Source organism: Calliphora vicina, chromosome 3, assembly GCF_958450345.1.
Source record: "Calliphora vicina chromosome 3, idCalVici1.1, whole genome shotgun sequence".
Lineage (NCBI taxonomy): Eukaryota > Metazoa > Arthropoda > Insecta > Diptera > Calliphoridae > Calliphora > Calliphora vicina.
The window spans coordinates 124,232,446-124,254,342 of NC_088782.1; the positions used below are offsets into that span (position 1 = coordinate 124,232,446).

Here is a 21,897-nt window from a genome sequence, read left to right on the forward strand (position 1 = left end):
TTTTATTTTCTTGTTAATTTCAAAGTAATTAATTTTGTTTTACTTTTCATAACAAAGAAAGCTGACTCAGCTGCTTTGTAACCATAAATTGTACATAATTGTAAGACAAATTCAGGTTAAACAATAAACAACAGTAGCTAAACTAACTAACTAACTTGGCTTGATAATTTCTTTTAAAAATAAACAAGTGAAAGTGAAATTGTTTTATTTTTATAGCCAAGTTTCTTTAAGTGAAATAGAAACTTAAACAAAGTCAATGACTTTTATCAATAATACAACAGCCCAGAAAATAATTATTACTAGAGTAAATTTTACAAAAAAAAAAGTTAAATAAACAAAACACGTTTCAATTTAAAAAACTATATAAGAAATGAAGAAAAAAAAACCTAAAAAACTTTCACTTTTACTTTCGCATCATTAAACAAAATGTTAAAAAAAAAATTTACACATTGAGTGTTTTTTTTCACATTTGCTTTCATCATTTTGTTGGTGTTTTTTTGATGAAACTATAATTATTAAATGTTTATGTATTTGTTTTTGAAAAAGTTTCAAGTTTTTTTTATGTGATTTGCCCTCATTACTTTGAGTTCAATGACCATTATAGTTAAAATTTCGTAGAAACACACGTCTCTTGTTGATTTAAATTTAAAACCAATTTTTTTTTTATTTTATTTTATGAAGTGTAGCAATTTTTGGGTTGTTGTTTAACGGTGTTTTTTTTTGTTTTTGTTTCTTTATTCAAATTTTATAAATAAATTATTCAATCGTTTTTGAAATGTTTCGTAGAAAATAAAACGCTTAATTTAAAAATCATACAAATACACCAAATGTAAGTCAATGATTTTATTTTATTTTTTGATGGATTTCTTTTTATGTCATTTTTATGCTGCTTTTGTTTTGTACATATTTGGCAATAGTTTTATTTGCAAAATTAAAATGTATTTGGGATAGGGGATTTTTTATATATAAAAATTAAAATTAATTCAATTTTGAATAAAGAAATTTTTCAAAAAAAAAGGCATAAAACTTTTTCCCAAATCAAATTTTCTTAAAATTTCTAAACTTTTTTTATATTTTTCGAAAGCTTAAAAACCAAAGAAAAAAGAAAACTAAAATTAATCAATTTTTGTTAGATAAATAAAAAGTTATGAAGAATAATATTTCAAGAAAATTTGAAAAAAAAAAAATCAAGAAATTTCATTAAAATTTTTAAACTTTTTTAAAGAATTTTTTTTTATTTTTAAAAGCTTAAAGTGCAAAGAACATGAAAAACAAAAATTACTTAAATGTGAGATTTTTCCAAAAAAAAATAGGAAGAATTTTTTAAGGCTCAGCAAAAAAAAAAAAAAAAACTTTCTAAAAAATACCGCTTTTTTCCCTAAATATTTAAAATCTTGAATACTTAAACATTTAATAATATAAAAATTAAAATTAAATCAAAAATAAAACAATTTAAAAAAAAAAAAAAAAAATTGAGGTATATTTTTTTCTCCCAAAATTTTTTTTAATTTCTAAAAATTAGTTAAATGTGAGTTTTTACAAAAGAAGTTAGGAAGAAATTACTAAGGCTCAAATGTAGCAAAAAAAAAAAAAAAAAAAAAAAAGATTTCATTTCAAGCTTTTGCAAAAAAAAATATTATCAATATAAACAAATTGCAAGATTAGAATAAAAGCTTAACTTTTTTTAATGATTTATAAAAAAACAAAAATTTAAAAAAAAAAAAATAATGAGTATATATAATTTTCTTAAAAATTTTCGGTATAATTTCAAAACTTTTTCCCCAACATTTGTATGTATTTTAAAAGCTTATAGTCTAAAGCAAAACTAGGCCAAAAATTACAGCCATCAAACTGATAAATAAAAAGGTATGAGAAATTTTCTTAACCCAAAATATTGCAAAAAAAAAAGAAAAAAAAAATTAAATAATTAAAAAATCTTAAAAATTAAACATTATTAATATCACGAAAATCAAGATTATAACAAAAACAAAATTTTTAAACTCATTTTGTATAAATAAAAAAAAAATTGTTAAAAAAAAATAATTTTTACAAAAAATTTTCCATTAATTTCTAAACTTTTTTAAAGAAATTAGTATTTCTGCTTATAATTTTAATTTTCAAATATTTTTTTTTTTAAATTTAACAAATCTCCCATCAATGTTAAAAAACTGTTATACAATTTAAACAAAAAACCAGCTTTTCTCTACTAATTATTTTTCAAAAATTTTTTTTGTTTAAACAAAATCAAGGTAAATTTGAATAAATTTCAAAGATTAATTTGTTTGCCAACCAACATTAAGCAAATAATCATCATCAAGTGTTATAAATTAAACAGCAAACAACACAATCCATATAAACAAGTTTGTTTGCCTGCAAACTTGACACAACCCAAAGTAAACGAACAACTACAACAGCCAGAAAAGTTAGTCATACTAATAATGAAATAAAAAAAACATTATTAAACTGAGTCTAACTAAACAGCAATAGAGTGACTAACTAAGATCAAGCTGTCTGACTGACAGTCACTTGAAATATACAATATAGAAAAAACAACCTCATGATGATGACAACAGTTGAATGACCGTGCCTGACCCACATAAAAGTCTTTGCACTTTTGCACAGACAACGTTAACAGCAGCAGAGCAAAAAAAAATAAATAAAAAATTAAACTGACTGCAGTTTTGCAAAAAAATAAAAAAACACTCACACAAATTGTCACTAGCAAAACTGCATTCGTTTCATTTTGTTTTATTTACCCTCCTCCCCCAACCTTCTGTTAGCTGAAAAAACGAGGCTAAATATTAACATCGTTTACTTGAGACACGATGAAAAACGATTGCTTACTTAAAAGAGCAATGAACGGCATTCAGCACAATCAGTTTTTTTTTTATTTTGCTACAACTCATTGTCGTTGTTGCAGCTACAAATAAAACTGCATATTTATTTAACAATGAGCATGTGCACGTCATTGCTAATAAAACGACCAAATATTTATAGCGTTTCTAACGAACAAACATCGCCAGCAACAACAACAACAAAAGAAAAAGAGCGCCAAATTGTTTAAATACGAATTTATGCAATCGTTGTTGCTTGCATTTAGCAAAGCACTTGAAACCTTCGAGAAATTTCCAAAAGTCGTTGAACTGCTGCTAGCACACAATACACACATTCTCACAAAATGCATTTCTGTTTTTTTTTAAACGACAATTCTAGAGCAATGCAACGTGATAAGCTAACACTCGTAACATTTACTCATTAAGTAAAACACACAGAGCGAGAGAGAGATAGAGTGAGAGACACATTAAGTAAGTAGTGGTAAGTAGTAGGGTAGGGTATGGTTATTTGTTGTTGCCTTATAAATGATAAACAAAAGGGGAGCACACCAAGAGTTGGAGCACAAAACTAGTTTGAGAGGCATTGAAAAATGAAAGTGTTTCTAAATTTGAGTGGTTTTTTTCTATAAAAAGAGCATAACAAAAAACCTACTCAGAGCGTGGACAAAAACCGAGTTTATTTAAACAAGAGTAAGAAACGAGTTTGAATTTCTGTCGCTTTTTGTTGAGGTAAATGAACTTTTTGAAGGTTCACTTAACATAGTAAAGCGTACAATAAAGTAAAAAAAAAAGAAAAAAAGTTTTATAATTTTGTTTATTGTAAAAACCACAAAATAAACTTGTTATTACGTTAATACCAGAGGAGGTTGTTTATTTATTTATTTGTGGATTTTTTATGTGTTGAATGTGGAGACATTAAAAATGCAAAAATTTCACCAGGCCTTTAACTAAACTATGTACTACTTACACTCTGCCATGTAGTAGTTTATTTATGTAATCAAAATAATACAAAAAAAATATATTTTACAATAAACAAAACAACACGTTAATTTCTCTAACGTAATGAGGAAGTTGTGTATTACTCAAGAAATTGTTGTATGATATTTTCGTTTCATTTTTATTTTTTTGTTCAAAAAGAAAGTTGAGCAAACAAATTGATTGAAAATATAAAAAAAAAATGTAATTGAAATTTAACATGTACACAACAAAATAGGTAATAATAAAACCAGGAAATATAACACAAACAAAATATAATTAAAACTTAAAAATGAGGATTTACAGAAAATCAAAAATTTTCAAAACTATTATACACCCAACATTTTACAATTTTTAACAGCTTTAATATTTTCAGGTATTTTTTTTTTTTTGTAAAACTTGGTATTTTTGAAAACTGTTACCTACTAAAAGTTGGTAAATTTCTTAAAATTGTGACTTTTTCATGATATAACGCATTTTTGAAAACTGTTATACAAAGTTATGAACAGATATATTCCTAAAAATGTGTAAAATTTTATTTTACCTCCTAAATTTCTGTTTTCTTTATTATTTTTATGATTTTTTTTGCTAAAATTGTAATTTTGGAAAACTGTTATACATTGCTATAAACTGTTATATTCCTAGAAATAAGTAAAATTCGATTTAGCTTTATGTTTTTATATAATTATTGTTGAAAATTAAGATTTTTTGCCTTATATAACGCATTTTTGTAAACTGTTATAAACTGTCATAAACTGTTATATTGCTAAAAATTTGTAAAATTTTATTTTACCTCATAAAAGTTTTTAAATTTCTATTTTCTTGAATATTTTCATGAACTTTTTGCTTAAAATTGTGATTTTGTCATGATATAACGCATTTTCGAAAACTGTTATACAAAACCATAAACTGTTATATTCATAAAAATAAGTAAAATTCGATTTATGTTTTCATATAATTTTTGTTGAAAATTGCCATTTTTGAAAACTGTTATACTAAATCATAAACTCTTATACACCAAAAATTTTTTACTTTAAATTTTTCAAGTATTTTTTTTATTTATTTATAAAATTTTCAGGCTATTAGACACATTTTAAGAAACTGTTATACTAATTTATAAACTGTTATACTGACAAAATTTTGCAAAAATCTCTTTAGTTTTATATTTCCCAGAAAATTTTCTTTTAAATTACAATTTTTAAATAATATAACAAATTTTTGAAAACTCTTATACTAAGTCATAAACTCTTATACATCCAAAATTTGCAATTTATCTTTCACTTCTAAACTTTCAAGTAATTTATAATTTATTTAGCAAATCTTCAGGCTATTAGACACATTTTGAATAACTGTTATACTAAGTTATAAACTGTTATACTGCAAAAAATTAAAAAAAAAATGTATAGTTTTATATTTCCTAGAAAAGGTCCTTTTAAATAATCTAAAACATTTTTTTGAAACTGTTATACTGTGATATAAACTGTTATACTGCTAAAAAAAACTCTTATACACTTAAAAATATAATTTTTCTTTCACTTTTAAATTTTCAAGAATTTTTTGATTTATTTAGCAAACTTTTATGCAATTAAACACTTTTTAAGAAACTGTTATACTAAGTTATAAACTGTTATACTGCATAAAATTAAAAAAATTCTTTAGTTTTATATTTCCATGAAAAGTTTCTTTTAAATTTCAATTTTAAAATAATCTTACAAATTTGTTTGAAACTGTTATACTGTATTATAAACTGTTATATTCTTTAAAAAATTTTTTTTTTGGTTTCCTTTTGTTTTTCAAGAATGTTTTGTTCTAAATTGGTATCTTTAAGTAATTTATTATATATTTAGAAACTGTTATACTGTATTAAAAACTGTTATACTACTAAAAAAATTACAAATATTGCCTGTTTTATGTATTCGTAAGTAACTTTTGGTTTCATTAGCAATTCTAAGCCAATTTGAAACATTTTATGAAACTGTTATACTGTATTAGAAACTGTTATACTGCTAAAAAATTTTAACTTTTAATTTTTTAAATTTGTGAATGTTATTTTTGATTTAATTAGCAATTCTAAGCAAATAGCAAACATTTTGAGAAACTGTTATACTGTATTAAAAACTGTTATACTCCTAAAAGTTTTAAAATGTTTTCTTTATTTTATATTTTCCAGCAATTTATGTTTTCATTTGGAATTTTTAGGCAATTGAACATATTTTGAGAATCTCTTATACTGTATTAAAAACTGTTATACTAACAAAAATGTATAAATGTTTAATTTCTTTGACATTTTTAAGCAATTATGGCTTTAAATTAATAATATTCTTGAATTCAACAATTTTTTAGAAACTGTTATACTCTTAAAATGTTTCGCTTTTCTTTAGGTTTTTAAACAATTTTTGTTTAACTGTTTTGAGCAACTGTTATACACTGTTATAAAAAGCTATAAAGTGTTTTAAACTATTTTAAAACCTTAAATCCTATATAAAATTCCATTTAAATTTATTTTTTTTTATAAAAATTAATAAAAATCCATCTAAAAACTGTTATATTCCTTTATAAAGTAGTTTTAATATAATATTTGTTAGTTCTTTGTTAAATTCCTTTCAAAATTGTTTGAAATTCTTAAAAATTTTGTAATTTCTAACAAATTTCTATTTCAATTTCCATTTCATTCTCGAATTTTCTTGATTTTTTGTTTGTACTTGTTTTTCTTTTTGGTTTTTTATTGTTGTACGCACAATATTTTTGTTTTCATTATTACTTGCATGTCTGTATGTATGTATGTTTGTAGCTGTTGTTGTGTTGATTTGTATGTCACTTTGCTCTCATTAAGTGTAAAGTTATGTATGAAAAAATGTGTACGAGTTCGTATGTCTTTACACGACCCTCCATTGCTTGCTCGGCATGTCTGTCTGTCTGTAAGTAATTGTTGTTGTTAATATTGTTCGGTTTTTTTTTTGTTTTTAATAGAGGCCGTTTATGAATGTTTTTTTTTTTGTTTTGCTATTGTTGCTGCTGCTGTTGTTATTATTGTAATGCGTAGCCTCCATTTGTAGATATGTATGTAATTCATTATGTACGAGGAGAGTATTGAAATGTACTCGTTTGTAAAAGTGTATATATTTTCAGTGTTCAGTTGTTTATTATACAACAATCATTGATATTACTGTGCTGCTGTAGCAGCAGCAGCTACAGCACATAGATTCAGAGTATGAGTGTCTACTTGAAAAGCAAAACATAACAACAACAACAATACTAAAGCAGCAGTATTTAAATGTAGCCAAGCACAGCAGCAGTCAAGCAGTCAGTCACTGGCAGGCAGCAAATGTACGTAATATATTTGTAATTGACCTGAATAAAGTTCAAATAACTTTTATGCTTTACAATACAACAGCAAACTATAAGACCTTCCCCTGCTTGTTTTTCATCATCTCCTCTACATTTAGTCAGTCGTCAGTCATACACGTACTTACACAAATATGGTGGTACATATGAACATGTTGTATGTGTTTTTTAAGCAATGTAAAGGCTTTTTTCTCGAAAATAAACATATAATTGAGCAAAAAAATAAAAATGAAAGGCATTAATAATTACAAGGATAAATACAATGTTGATTTACTTACAAAAAAACAAAAAAAAATCAACCAAAAAAATGTATTTAAATATTATTTTTTGGAGGAGAAATAGTTCGAAACAGCTCGAGTCAAGGAAAATTGGAAATAAATAAAGCTTGAGCTATAAAAATTTATGAACAACAAAATTTTTAAATGTAAAACAGTTTCATACAAAAAAAATAAATATTTTGCCTTAAAAACAAATATTTTTAAACAAATGTAAACTGTTATACTCGCTTGAAACTGTTATACTTCTGAGATTTGTTTGAAATAAAACTATTTTTTATTAAAAACAGAAGATTTTTGCATATTATAACAGTTTTTATCAAATTTCCGAAAACTGTTATACTCGCTTGAAACTGTTATACTGTTTAAATTTGTTAGAATTGGAAATATGTTTGTTTAAAAAACTGGATTATTGCATATTATAACAGTTTTTTTCATAACTCAAAACTGTTATACTAGCTTGAAACTGTTATATTTAAAAATGTGCCAGCAATAGAATGATTTTTATTAGAAAATATTATTTTTAAGTATTAAAACAGATTTTTTCATTTTCTGAAAACTGTTATAAACTGTTATACTCCCTTGAAACTGTTATACTTCTGAAATTTTTTTGAAAATAAAACTATTTTTTTTAAAACAGAAGAGTTTTACATATTATAACAGTTTTTATCAATTTCTGAAAACTGTTATACTCGCTAGAAACTGTTATACTTCTTAAATTTGTAGGAAATAAAATTATTTTTATTGAAAAACCACGTTCCTTGCTTATTATAACAGTTTTTTCATATTCTGAAAACTGTTATACTCGCTTGAAACTGTTATACTTAAAACATTTGCTAGAAATAGAACTATTTTTAATTAAGAAAATAAGATTTTAAGTATTATAACAGTTTTTATCACTTTTTGAAAACTGTTATAAACTGTTATACAGCTTAAATTTGTGGGAAATAAAACTATTTTTGTTGAAAAAACACAATGCTTGCATATTATAACAGTTTTTTTCATATTCTGAAGACTGTTATACCCGCTTGAAACTGTTATACTTGTTAAATACGAGAAAAATATAACTCTTTTCAACGTAAAATTAAATGATTAATAAATATCTGTTCATTTTAATCAATTGCTTGCAATTTTGTTTAATCTTTTCTATTAAATTTGTAGCCATAATTTTGTTTATTTTTTTTTTGCAATATGTATTTTTTGTAATCTTTCTAAAAATTTCAACTCTCCTTGACATTTTTTTTTAGTTTTAGTTTTACGTTCAAATAATTCTAAATCATTTATTTATAGTTAATTCCATTTCACATACACTTTGTTTAGAATGTTGTTGTATGTACAACAACAGCAACAACACAATTTTAAATTTATTTATATTTATTTTCAATTTATATGACCTCGTACTAATTTAAGTTCATTTTAATTAAAATAACACTAAACTAAATATAAAAAAAAATAACAAAAATTATAGAAAAAAATTTGTTTAAGATAAAATAAAACCCCACAAACCCATATACATTTTTTTTTTATTTTTTTTATAGAAATACTAAAATTTTGTTTGATATTTTTATCAATTTTAACAACATTTTGCCTTGTTTTTACTTGCTACATAAATTTGCCTTGTGTGCTTTATGGTGTTTTAGGGGAGCTAAGAGATAGTAAGAGTACGAGTACAAAAGTGTATAAGCCAGAGAGAGAGAGAAGAAATAAAATAAAAAATGGCTGGTTGATTGTGACCTAGTTTTACTTTAACAACGTCAGACAAACGGTCAATGAACTTCATTTTTATTTTATTTTTTTTTTTTGTATTTCATTTCATTTTGTGTTAGTGTATAGTGTAGTTGTTGTTTTTGCTTTTGTTATGTACGTTTTTGTACAATAACATCAATGCATTGAAATAATAATAAAAAAAAGCTTAAAATTAAACTATATATAATTTTTTTTTACTACTACTATCACTACTTTTTTTTTTGCTCTTTCTTTATTAAGGTGAGTGAGTGTGTTTCAGGCGAGGAGTTTAAAACGTGCGGGGGAAATTTTGTTGTTTTTGTTTCAATGAAAGAAATTTCAGTTTCATTTTCATTGGGGTTTTATTTTTTTTGTTGGTTGAATTTACGAAATTTCTTTTTAAATAGTTTACAATATGTATGTAGTTTTTTTTTCTTGTTGGTAGAGTTATATGTAATTTGTTGTTAGTGTTTTCGTGTAAATGTTTTGAAAAATGAAAAAGAAAGTGGTAAATTGTTGAGTGTGTTGAAAAGAAAGTGAAAGTTTGGCTAGCTTGCTAGTATTGCAAAATGTTTTAAACATTTAAGTAATTGAATTAAAAGAATAAATTATTAAAAACAAAACCAATGAAAAGAAACATATAATTGTTAATTTTAAACCTTAAGTTACTTATTTAAAGTTTGTAAAAAACCTTAATATCTACAAAGTCTTAAATAAAAGGCTCCTTTAACTTTATAAAAAAGCTAGCTTTAGAATTTTCAACAAAATCTAATAAAAAATAAACTTTATGTTGTTATTTAAATGTCTGAAAGATTTTAAGCTAAGTTTTAATTAAGTTTCTAAATTTATCTAGGATGTTAAAGTTAAAAATTATACAAACATTTTTTTAAATTTTTTTTAGTATTTTTTGTATATGTTTTGAAATGTATTGAGTTTATTTCCAGATTAAAATTTTTTTTTTTTAAAAAATTTACTTTAAATAATTTATAATTTTTTTTTAAAAAATTTTAAAAATCAATTTTAAATATTTAAGAAAACTTGTTTAAATGTTTTTATTTCAATTTTTATACAACTTAAAATTTTGGTTTGGATTTGTTAAGAAAAAAAATTATGAAAAATCTCAAAAAATGTTTTAATTTTTTTTAGGCAATTTTTTAAAATTCAATTAATTATATTGAAGTTATTTAAATAATTTTTTTATAAAAAAAAATGTTCCTTAATTTCAATAATTTTCAATTTTTTTTAAAAAAATTCTTAAAATTTTTTTTAAGTTACACAAAATTTTTCTGGTGATTAATTGTTTCTTAAAAAATTTTGTTTATTATAATTTTTTATCCCCTTAAATTTATAGGGAATTTTTCAATTGGTTTTGCTGGCCTTTTTTTAGTTATTTAGCTTGAGCTATATTTTTTTTATATAAGAAAAAGACCTTGTATTTATTAAAAAAAAGTATGTATATTTTTTTTCGTAAGTTTCCTTGAAAGATAATGAAAAGAAATAAGCACATGGCCACAGTTTTTTTTGTGTATTTATTTCATGAATAAAGAAATTTTTTTTTGTTATAAGCTAATTTATAGAGACATTTAATATTCTACAAATGAAAGAGCAAACGAACACACTCAAAAAAAAAAAAGAAAGAAGTATGTAATGAAAAGAAATAAATACACTTTCATTTTCTAACACAAAAGTCAATGAACTATTACCACTATGTTCAGCCAATAAAAACTCCCCTTTGTGTAGTAATAAACTTTACATTACAAAATTTCTTTTTGAACATTTTAAACCTATAAAATCATTTCCTGTTTAATATTTGTTTTGTTAGTTTTGTATTAAGTAATATTTATTATGAATTATTTATAACAAAACTTTTTAATATGCTGGCTTTCAAACAAAAGAGAGTATGTTTTTTTAAACTCTATATAAACTACACGCCATTATTATTTTGAAGGCCTCTCTAACATTTTCGCTCTCTCTCCCATCTTAAATAATGAATTATTGTTGTTTTGTACCCACTTAACAGTAAAGCTCGTGCATATAATTATAACAACAACAACCACACAGCAATAATAAATATAAATGTATGTATATTTATAAATAAATGAAGAAGAAAAAAAAAGTAGCCTGCAAAAATTTAGGTTAAGTGCGTTCATTCAACTTTTAGCACCATTTCATAATACACACTCGTCTACCAACTCAAATACACGAACTTACACACACAAACACTTGCTCTCTTATACAGACAGCAGCCATTTAACATATGGAGACTTTATAATAAAAAAAACAACAACTAAACACCCGCATATGTTTGTTTAAAACATGCACAATTTGACAAACATCCACAAAGTTGTTTACATTAAAAATACACACGAACCAAACCAAAAAAAATGTTACGCAAAAACACATTTAACGCCACACAATCTTGTACACAAATTTATTTTTACTTTATTTATCTTTAAACCAAAAAAAAAACAACTTGAACTAAATAAATTAAATGATTCATGCCTGGATTCTTAAGAAAAAGTCAAGAAAAAAACCTGATTTAAATCTGACTTGAAAGGGTTAATGAACTTGAGTGTTAAGAACACAACACCACACACTTGTTTGTGGATAAAAAAATGGAGTCTTTAAGTACATTTGCACATTGTTGCTGTTTTTTATTAGTATTTATTTTGGCACATGTTTGTTTTATTGCCAAATTTATTTTTTCGCGCAAATTTCTTTCCAGTTGGCCCCCTTTTTTTGCGTGTGATTATTTACTTAAAATTATAATATGTATAATAATTAAAAGAGAGAAAGAAAAAAAAACTTACCATCACGACTCATGCCGACGGCAATACACTTTTTCAGGCGACAGTATTGACAACGATTGCGATTGATGCGCAAAATGCTGCATTGTTGATTTTTTGTACAGGGACGATATTGGATTTTTTGCTGTATGGAGCGGCGGAAGAAGCCCTAAAATTAAACAAAAGAAATAGAGAAATTTTAGTAAAAGAAAATTTAATAAAAATCAAATTTAAACCTTCAAAATCAAAACTAAATTTTTATTTTAAAATAAAATGTTCATAATGAAAACAAAATTTAGAAAACAAATGATATTAAGGAAATATCTCCCCAATTTGAGATTGGATAATATGAAATTTAACAAAAAATTAGTTTTTTTCATTATATCTACCATATTATCTAACAAAATATGGTAAAATTATAAGAAATTTGAGGTTAGGTTTTTTTAAATATCATAAAATTGAATCTAAATGCAGATATTAAAAGAAAATCTTAATTAATTTGTAATAATTTCACATTTTCTAATATAATATTGCAAAATTTATAAGAAATAATCAAAAATTAAAAATCTTTTTTTTTTCTTTTTGGAGGTTAGAAATTTTTAAATTTAAAATATTAAAACTGAAAGCTGATATTTAAGAAAAATGTGACTTAGTAATAATAATATTTTAAAATTGTCTATCAAATTAAATCAAAATCATAGCAAAAACACAAAAAAAATAAAAAAAAAAACATTTTTTTGAGGTTGGTTTTTCTAAAAATATAAATATTTCATTCTATGAATTTATTTTAATGAAAGATAATACATAATTGTTAATCATTTTTAATTCTGCCTCAAAATATTGCGAAATTTTTTAAAAAAAATGAAATTTTTAAAAAAAATAAATTTTTTGAGGTTAGAATTTTTTGAAAATTAAAATATTCAGCACACTCTAAAGAAATCCCAGAAAAATTATAATTTATCATAATATAATTTAATTTTGTATTACAATTAAGCAAATATATTAAAAAAGAAGCTGAAATTAAGAATTTTTTTGTTTTTTTTGAGGTTAGAATTTTTGAAATCAAAAATATTGGAAACACTGCACAGAAATTCCAATAAAGTTGCAAATAATCATTATCTCTAGCAATTTTCTTTTCGAATATGTTAAAAATAAGCTAAAATAAAGAAACTTTTTTTTTTTTTTTGAGGTTAGAATTTTTGGAATCAAAAATATTGGAAACACTAAGCAGAAATTCCAATAAAGTTGCAAATAATCATTATCTTTAGCAATTTACTTTTTGAATATGTTAACAATTTATGGAAATAAGCTAAAATGAAGATTTTTTTTTTTTTTTGAGGTTAGTTTTTTAAAAACCTATAATGTTTGTGTTTTACTATAGATGTTTAAGGAAAATTTGTTAAAAATGGTAATAGTTTTTAATTCTGTATCAGATTATACAAAAATTATATAAAATAACATGGAATTAAACAATTTTTTTTTTTTGAGGTTAGAAATTTTTGAAATTTGAAATATTCGCCTTTTACAGCCGAAATTGTAATACTTTTAAAACTTCTATTTAAAAACATGAAAATTTGATGAAAATCATTATAATTACAAAAACTTTCAAACAAAATTATTCAAAGAAAAACATTTTTTGAAAATTTTTACCGTCGCTTTATGAAATTTTTGTAAAGGGTAAAGGAATCTTGATTCAAAGTAAAACGAAAATTTGTTTTCTATCTAAAGAATTACCAATTTTTTAAGTATACTGAATATGTATTAAAAATTGTTTTGAAAATCTATAAATTTTTTAGAGCAAGAGAATGAAAACTTGTTAATAAATATTAAAAAAATAGCTTTTCAACAAAAACTGTTAAAATTTCAAGAAACCTTTGTTTCATATACTACAACTCAAAGTTAGTTCAAGCTAAACCCTTTCTTTCTCAAAAACCTACATCATCCTTTTGCTGTTTCCCTTGCTGCTGCGGCGTCGGCGTCCTCTCACCACCATCCTTACTACACTTATCCTCTCTCTTCACTATGGCCACTTTAGCTAAATCGGTGGTATTGTTATTATTACTATTACTATTATTGCAGTGTTTGCCCGTTTCCAAATTCTCATCGAATTTCTGACACAAATAATTCAACGTTGACTGTTCCTCCTCCTTCTGATCATCATCACAGCCCGAATCGTCCATATTTTCCAAATGACAGTCTGCACACTGGCAGGGTAGCGATAAGACACCCTCAATCTCGGCTTCCTCTTGTATGAGACTAGAGCGTCGTGAGTTGTTGGAAGAAGAGTTGAGTTTTCTGGTGTCGTGTTCCATATAAAGATCATCATCACTGCTGTCTCGTTGGGATTGCGAAAGCTGTTGGGGAGTGCAAGTACAACCATTGCTGAGGGAATGTGTACTGGAGGTGTTGCTGATTAGAGATGAATTGCTGTCGGAGCTGTCTCGTCGGTGTTGTTGTTGTTGTTGCTGCTGTTGTTGCTGGTAGTTTTGATGTTGCTGTTGTAGCAAAATGGCAATTTCTTTGTGGGTTTGTTCGGCGAGGTTTAATTCGTAATTTGTGTTTGAGGAGGAGGAGGAGGAAGTTGTTTTAGTGTTGTTGTTGTTGTTGGTGGTTGAGTTATTATCACATTTATTATTATTATTTGTTGTTGTTGTTAGCTCTTCTTTGTATTCCTGTTGCTTTTGTAATTGTTCTTTTTGCTTTAATTCTCTGGCAAAACGGATTTTCTTCCAGGGACATTGTTGCGGCTCATAGGCCAATTCCTTGTTTAAGGTTTGTGGTTTGGTTTCCTGTTGTTCCTCTGTATCCTCCTCATCTATACCCGATTCAGTGTCTGTTTTAAGAGGCAATTGTTGTTGCTGATGCTGATGCTGGAGTTGTTGCTCTTGAGGTTTTTGATATTCCTGATGATGATGATGATTTCTGGCTAAATTTGTTGGGGTAATTGTACTAATTAAATTGTGATTAGAGGTGTTTAATGTCTTTATAATGTTGCTGCTATCACTGTTGCTGTTGTTGTTGTTAGTTGTTGCTGTTGTCGGTAATACTACTACTTGATGCTGTTGCTGTTTTAAAGGGCTGGTAGTGTTTAATAATGATAATGTCGTTGATGATGATAATGATGATGAGGAGGAGTTTGTTTTCAGTCTTTTTGGTTGTGCCAATTGTTGAGCTAATTGTGGCTGCTGTTGCGTTAACGTTAACGTTTGCGGCGTTTGTTGCTGTTGCACATAAATGATTTGCTGCTGCTGTTGTTGTTGCTGCTGTTGCTGTGTTTGCTGTAATTGAGGTATTACAATTTGTTGCTGTAAATGAGGACTAGTATTTTGTGTTTTGTTCATTTTCAAAGATTTCTTTGTTATGGGCGCCGATTCCAACAATCTAACCAAGGAAGCATGTTGCTTCTTCAATTGTTGACTTTTATTGTTATTACTTAAAATTTGTTGCTGCTGCTGTTGTTGTTGCAACTGCTGCTGTTGTTGTTGAGTTTGTTGCTGATGTTGCACATTTATAACAGTTTGTTGCTGTTGTCCCGTTATATTGCTGGGTGTTGTTAACACCACAATGGTGGTCATTTGCTGTGGAGCCTGCTGCATATTATTGCTGAATTGCGTGGGCAAAGCTCTGACAATTTCAACCTGTTGTGGCATTTGTTGCTGTTGCAATGTATGATGCAGTTGTGGTGTTTGATGCAAATGATGGTGATGATGATGATGCTGATGTTGAGGATCTGTTATAGCCACTGCTGTGGTATTTAATTCTTGCATAGCACACACCATTTTGTTAGAATTTTTTTGAAATTTTTTTTTTCAATAAAAAAAATTTTTAATTTCTTTTTTTGGTTTAAATGACACTTTGTTAGAAAATTAGAATTTTCTTTTATTTTTCTACATGTATTTTTGCTTTAAAATTTGCTAATAAGGAACATTTTTCTTGAAATATTTGGAAATTTGCTCTGTAGTTTAAAATTTATGTAAAACACGCGCCAAATTCTTTTTAGATTTTGTTTTGTTTTTTTTTTTTAATTTACTTTTTAAAAAAAATTTGCTAAAAATTTAACTACTGCTGAAATTTTTTTTGTTATTTTATTTATTTAAATAAATTTTCCCCTTTAAAAGGGTTTGTAGTTTTTTGATAAATATTTTTTTTTTTATTAATTTTTCTATTAAAACTTTGTTTGTGGTAATCCAAAAATATTTTATATACAATTTATAATTAACGACGCGTTTTGTTTTATTTTGATTTGTATTTTTGTTTTGCGTTTATTTATTTTTTGTTTTTACTTTTTAAAATTTGTTATAATTGTGTTTAAATTTTATTTTAAATATTAAGACTCTCTCACGTAAACACGTCCGTTACGTTTAACACACAATTTGCGAATGATTGTTTAACTTTAGCTTCTCTACATAATTTACCCAAAAGCACTCAAACCAAAAATCTAGCTATCCACAAAAAAAAACCACTCAAAATTATAGAGAGCCCCACAAATGAGTGTTTAATAAACACGTGAGCATTGTTATTTCTTGTTTGTGTTAAAGGGGGGAGCCAAGAGCTTAAAGGGGCTTTCACTCACGAGTACATGTAGTGAAGGCTCTATTTCTGTTTTAGTGCACAATTTTTGCATATGCACTTTTTTTTCGTTTGAGTATAAGTGAGTGTAGGTATTTTTTGTATCTGCGTGTGTGTTTGGGGTAGCAGTAGTGTTGGTGTTTATAATGGTTTAAGTGTTTGTGTAGTTTAGTTTTGTAAAAGGGGGGCTTTATGTCGGGTTGTGTATTTATTTAAGACTGCCAGCTGAGTTGTGTTGAGTTGAGCTGAGCAGTCGTCAACCTCGCGCTACATTAAATTTTTTTGTAGTTGTTGGTTTTTTTTCTTTATTTTTTTTTTTGATTATTTTTGTGGGCTAACAGAGGACATTCACATTTTGCAAAAATAAAACTACAACAACAATAAAATGCAACCAAAATGTTCTAAGTCATTAAAAAGCTAAAGAATTATTTTTATTGCCTAAAATATTTGTAAATGTTTTAATAAAATGTCATTATTCTAAGAGAAAATCCATTTTAATTTAAATTTCTTAGATAGCTATCAATTTTGTAATTTTTTTTTAAAAACTAACCTCGAAAAAAAAATTATTTGGCAATTTCAAGTTAATTAAAAAATTTCTATAATATTCTCATAGAAAATGCATAATATATTAAGATTTTATAATAAAAGTTTTCAAATTCCAGACGTAATTCATAATTTAAAAATTTTTCGAAAATCCAACCTCAAAAAAAAAAAATAATAATTCTTTATTTCAGCTTTTTTCCACAAGTTTTTCCACAATTCTTACAGAAAATTGTTAAAAATATAAAAAAATTTTTCACATTTTGTGCAATTTCTGCATATAATTCTTAATTTATTAATTTTTGTAAATCTAACCTCAAAAAAAAAAAAAAAGATTTTGCAATTTCAAGTTATTTCAAACATTTATATAATATTCTAATAGGAAATGTGTAAAATATTAAGATTTTATAAAAAATTACTTAAATTTCCAAACGTAAATCAAATTTTTAAAATTTTTCAAAAATCTAACCTCAAAAAAAAAAAAAAAAAGATTTGAAATTTCATCTTATTTCATTACTCTTTACAGTATTCTCATAGAAAATTCTAAAATATTAAGATTTATCAAACATTTACAGCAATTTCCAGACATAAATCTAAATTTTAAAAAACTAACCTCAAAAAAAAAATTTTTTTTTTTTTGAATTTAAAGTTATTTTTTCATTAATTTTTGTTATATGTATTCTGTTAGAAACTTTAAAATTATTATAATTAAAGCAAATATTTCTAGTATTTCTCTACATTCAACTACATAATTTGCATTTGAAAAAAACCTAACCTACAAAAAAAAAAATATTTTTTGAAATCTACAGTTTTTCCAAGAATTATTAATATAATTCTGTTACAAAATTTAAAATTATTATAATTATTACTGACATTTCTTATATTTCTTTATATTCATTGAAATAATAGAAAACCTAACCTAAAAAAATTGCAAATCTACTGTTTTTTCAATGCTTTTGGTGTTATTTTGTTAGAAAAGTTTAAATTATTATAGATATTATAGATTTGTCTTGTAGTTCTTTACATTCATCGAAATAATTCGGTTTCTTAGAAATCCTAACCTCAAAAAAAAATTCCAAACATAATGTTTTTTCAATGCTTTTTGTATTATTTTGTTAGAAAATTTAAAACTATGATTATCATTGATTTTCTTAAAATTGCATGCAAATAATTTGCTTTTCAAAAAATTCTAACCTCAAAATAAAAAATAATTTTTCAAATCTTTAATTTTTTACATTGATTTCTATTATTTTCTGTCATAAAATATAAAATTATTATAATTAAAACTTATTTTAAGTGTATTTATTTATAAAACCTTAAAAAAAATTATTTTTTTCAATTGTTGCCACATTCTGGTAGAATTTTTTAAAAATATTAAGATTATTAAACAGTTATCTAAATTTCTGCTTTATTAATTATTTAGATTTTTAAAATTTCTTTAAAAATGTCTTTAATTTCCCCAAAAATGGTTAAAAATTTCTTTAATCTATTTTAATTTTTCCTTAACATTTGATATTAATCTTTTATAATCTACACCCCCACACTTAACAAACTCTAACTCCCTACTCTGGTTACGAACTCCCACAAAATAATAATAATAATAACACACAAAAAAAACCTTTTTTTCTTTCATTTGTTTGTTTTTGTCGAACTCTTAACATCATTAATAATTATTTAAAACTACATGCAACAACAAAACGAATTGAAAAAAAAGACAAACATACACACAACAAATGTAATATGACGATTATACAGCCAAACACACACAGCACAAACATTAAAACGACACTAGCTCATACAAACAACGCGATACACAAACATTAACAACAACAACAACAAAAATAAAAACAAATTTGTATGAATGTGTATGATTATACGACTGATTGTATTGCTTTGCTTTGCTTCGCTTAGTTCATCGAACTCGCCATTGTCGTGACCCACATTTCGGTCAAAAACCTCGAAATATGGAGCTCTTTTTTTACTTGCTTTTTGTAGTTGTATTTGTTGTTGGTTGTGTGTTTGTTTGTTTGTAACAAATCGTTCGTTTTTAGACTTCGTCAAATTAAAAAAAAACTCTTTGAAACGATGTTTCCCTGCTATCAATGAGTGTTAAACGAAGTGATGGAGATTGTTACAAAATGAGAGAGAGAGAGGGAGCATATTTGTGATAGAGAGCTTTTACAATATTCATTCAGGAATGATATTATTTTTTCTGTTGTTTAAATAAATGCTTTATTACGTATAAATTGTTTACATAAGTTTGTTTTAATATGTTTAATGAGTGTGAGAGAGAGAGAGCGAGCGAGTATGGGAGTGAGAGTTTTGATTATAAATGAGTGGCTATAGTTTTTAGTAGTTTATTAAGATGAGTGAGTTATTGTTGTTGCTTTTTTAGTTAGATAAAGTGCATTTTGCACATATTAAACTGAAAAAAATTGTGTTTAAAAAAAAACTATATAGAGTTCATTTCAGCTAACAATAGTTCAATGACCTACAAACAAGAAATAATAATTTTGAAGTAAAGAATTTTATACAAAAACATTCTAAAGAAAAATTATTAAAAAAAAAAAATTCTAGAAAAATTCTAAAAAAAAATTTGGAATATTTTTAGATACAAAATATATAAGCAAAACTTTGAAATATAAAAATTTTTATTAAAAAATGTATATAAGGCAAATTTTGAAGTTTTTTTTTAAGAAAAATGGCAAATAAGACAAAATTAAAGAAAAAAATTTTAAATTTTCTTCCAAAAAAATATTTAAATTTAAATATTTTACTTTAATTAATGAAAATTTTTAAAATAGTTTCAACTATTCAATAAGAAAATATTGTAAAAATGTTATATTTTGCAATTTAAATTTAATTTTTTTTTTCTTTAAATATAAAAATTTTGAAAACTTAAAACAAATTTTAAAAATAAAAAAACAAATATTATATTTTTCTTTAAAAAGAATTTAAAATTTTAAGTAAAAATTTTAATATTATTAATCGTAAAGTTTTAAATATGTACTTTCATATTTCATATTCGAAAAGAAATTTTATTTTCCAAATTTTTCAATATTTTTTTTTTAATTTGAAAATTTTGAAATTTTGAAAAAATAAAATTGATTTTAAAAATTATTTATGAAAACGTTTTAAATACTTTTCGATATTAAAATAGAACATTTTGAAAGAAATAATTTTTTAAAATTTTAAAATTTTGAAATTTTTTTAATAAAAATAGCAAAGGTTTTTACAAAAATTTATGAAAAAATATTATTTATTTTTTTGAATTTTTATTCGAATTTTTTATAAATTTGAAAATATTGAAATTTTAAAAATTATTTTTGAAAACGTTTTAAATACTTTCTAATATTGAATAACAAAATGTCGGAAAAAATAATGTTTTAAAATTTTAATTTAAAAATAAGTTTATTTTTAATTTTTGTTTAAGAAAAAAAAAGAAGTTTAAAAAGCAATTTTTTGAAATGAAAAATTTTTGTAAACAAATTTGAAAAAAAAATTAGATTTTCTTAAAAATCTTAATTTTTTTAAATTTTTACTAAAAATTGCTTACAAATTACAGAAAATCCAATAAATTTCTTTAAAGCATTTCTGCCAAAAAATAACTGAAATTTGTTAAAAAAATCCTCTTATGCTTTTGTTTTTTGCAAGCAAATCCTTTAAAAATGGCTAATTTTCCTTAAAATCCTACTTCCTTTTTATTTAACTCCCCTGCCTCTTTCACTACAGTTTCAAATTTAGCGCCATATTTGTTTTGGTTTCAAACAACGACCCCTTTTCTTCTTATTTTTCCTCATTTTTCTTCTTTTTCTGTTATTTGTTTTTTCATCTTTTTTTTTGCCAAAGCAAAAGTGAATGAACTCAGCTAAAGTTGTTTTAGTTTTTTTTGTTGTTCCTGCTTCTTTTTATTGTAATCATCAGCATCATAATGATGTTAAACATGACGATGATGAGTTCAGTAGCTTGTTACAAACATTCAAACACAACAGAGCTGGCAAAAGCAGATGCGACCGAGATTCTCTTACAAATACAAAACCCCAGCTTTCTTTAAACAAAACTCCCCTCCTCTCTGGCTCCCAATTCAAAAACAACAAGAAAAAAAACATGTTTTTCATAGAAAGTGAGAGCAATCATTTCACATCATAATCCACACACACATATCCACTCAAACTCATAAACAAACAACGAACGACAACTTCGTTACAGCATCATCGTCGTCGTCATCATAATCATCTGCTTTTTACAAACAACATCACAAACTTCGTTAAATGTTGTGTTTGTGTTTGTTGTTGTTATTTTTGTCTTTCTTTTTATAATTGTCGTTTTGTTGTTGTTGTTGTTGTTGGTGATGTTTTGGTTTGAAGACCATAGACGTGTTTCATAATTTGTTTACATTTTTATTTTGGAAACATAAATAAAGAAATGTGATGTTTTTATTTATTTGGTTTAAAGCAACGTAATTTGTAAAGAAATCTTATCAAATGTAATAAATTTTGTGTGAAATTTATGGAATTTTGGTTAAAAACAAAAATTTAGAGCATATGAATCATTTGAAAGCATAAAATTTTAGTTTGGCAGAAAGAAATTGAGTCATAAGGGGAATTTTTTACAACTTTGTAAACAAAGTTGTTAAAGTTGTTCAAGTAATACCAATTTTTTTTAAACGAAATTAGCAAACAAACTTAATAGGACATAATTAAAGCTAATAATAAATTAATAAAAGCACTTATCGGCTTAATGGCTTGAAGCAATTAATGAATTGAACAAAAATACAAAATTGTTTAAATAAATTTTCATAGAAAATATAAATTTCAAACCAAAAATAATCAATAATAAATTGATTAT

The 21,897-nt window shown here is 24.4% G+C and overlaps 1 protein-coding gene across 3 annotated transcripts in view; it reads right to left on the minus strand.

Moving 5' to 3' along the window:
* The window catches only part of Eip75B (Ecdysone-induced protein 75B), a 254,158-nt gene that overhangs the window by 16,868 nt on the left and 215,393 nt on the right, over positions 1-21,897 (minus strand). For 2 of the 3 annotated variants that reach the window (XM_065506350.1, XM_065506351.1), the window contains one exon: positions 11,965-12,109. In XM_065506350.1, coding sequence (XP_065362422.1) covers positions 11,965-12,109 — 145 coding nt within the window. Of the gene's footprint in view, positions 1-11,964; positions 12,110-13,877; positions 15,731-21,897 lie in introns of those variants that run through there. The other variant, XM_065506349.1, reaches the window with a different exon arrangement.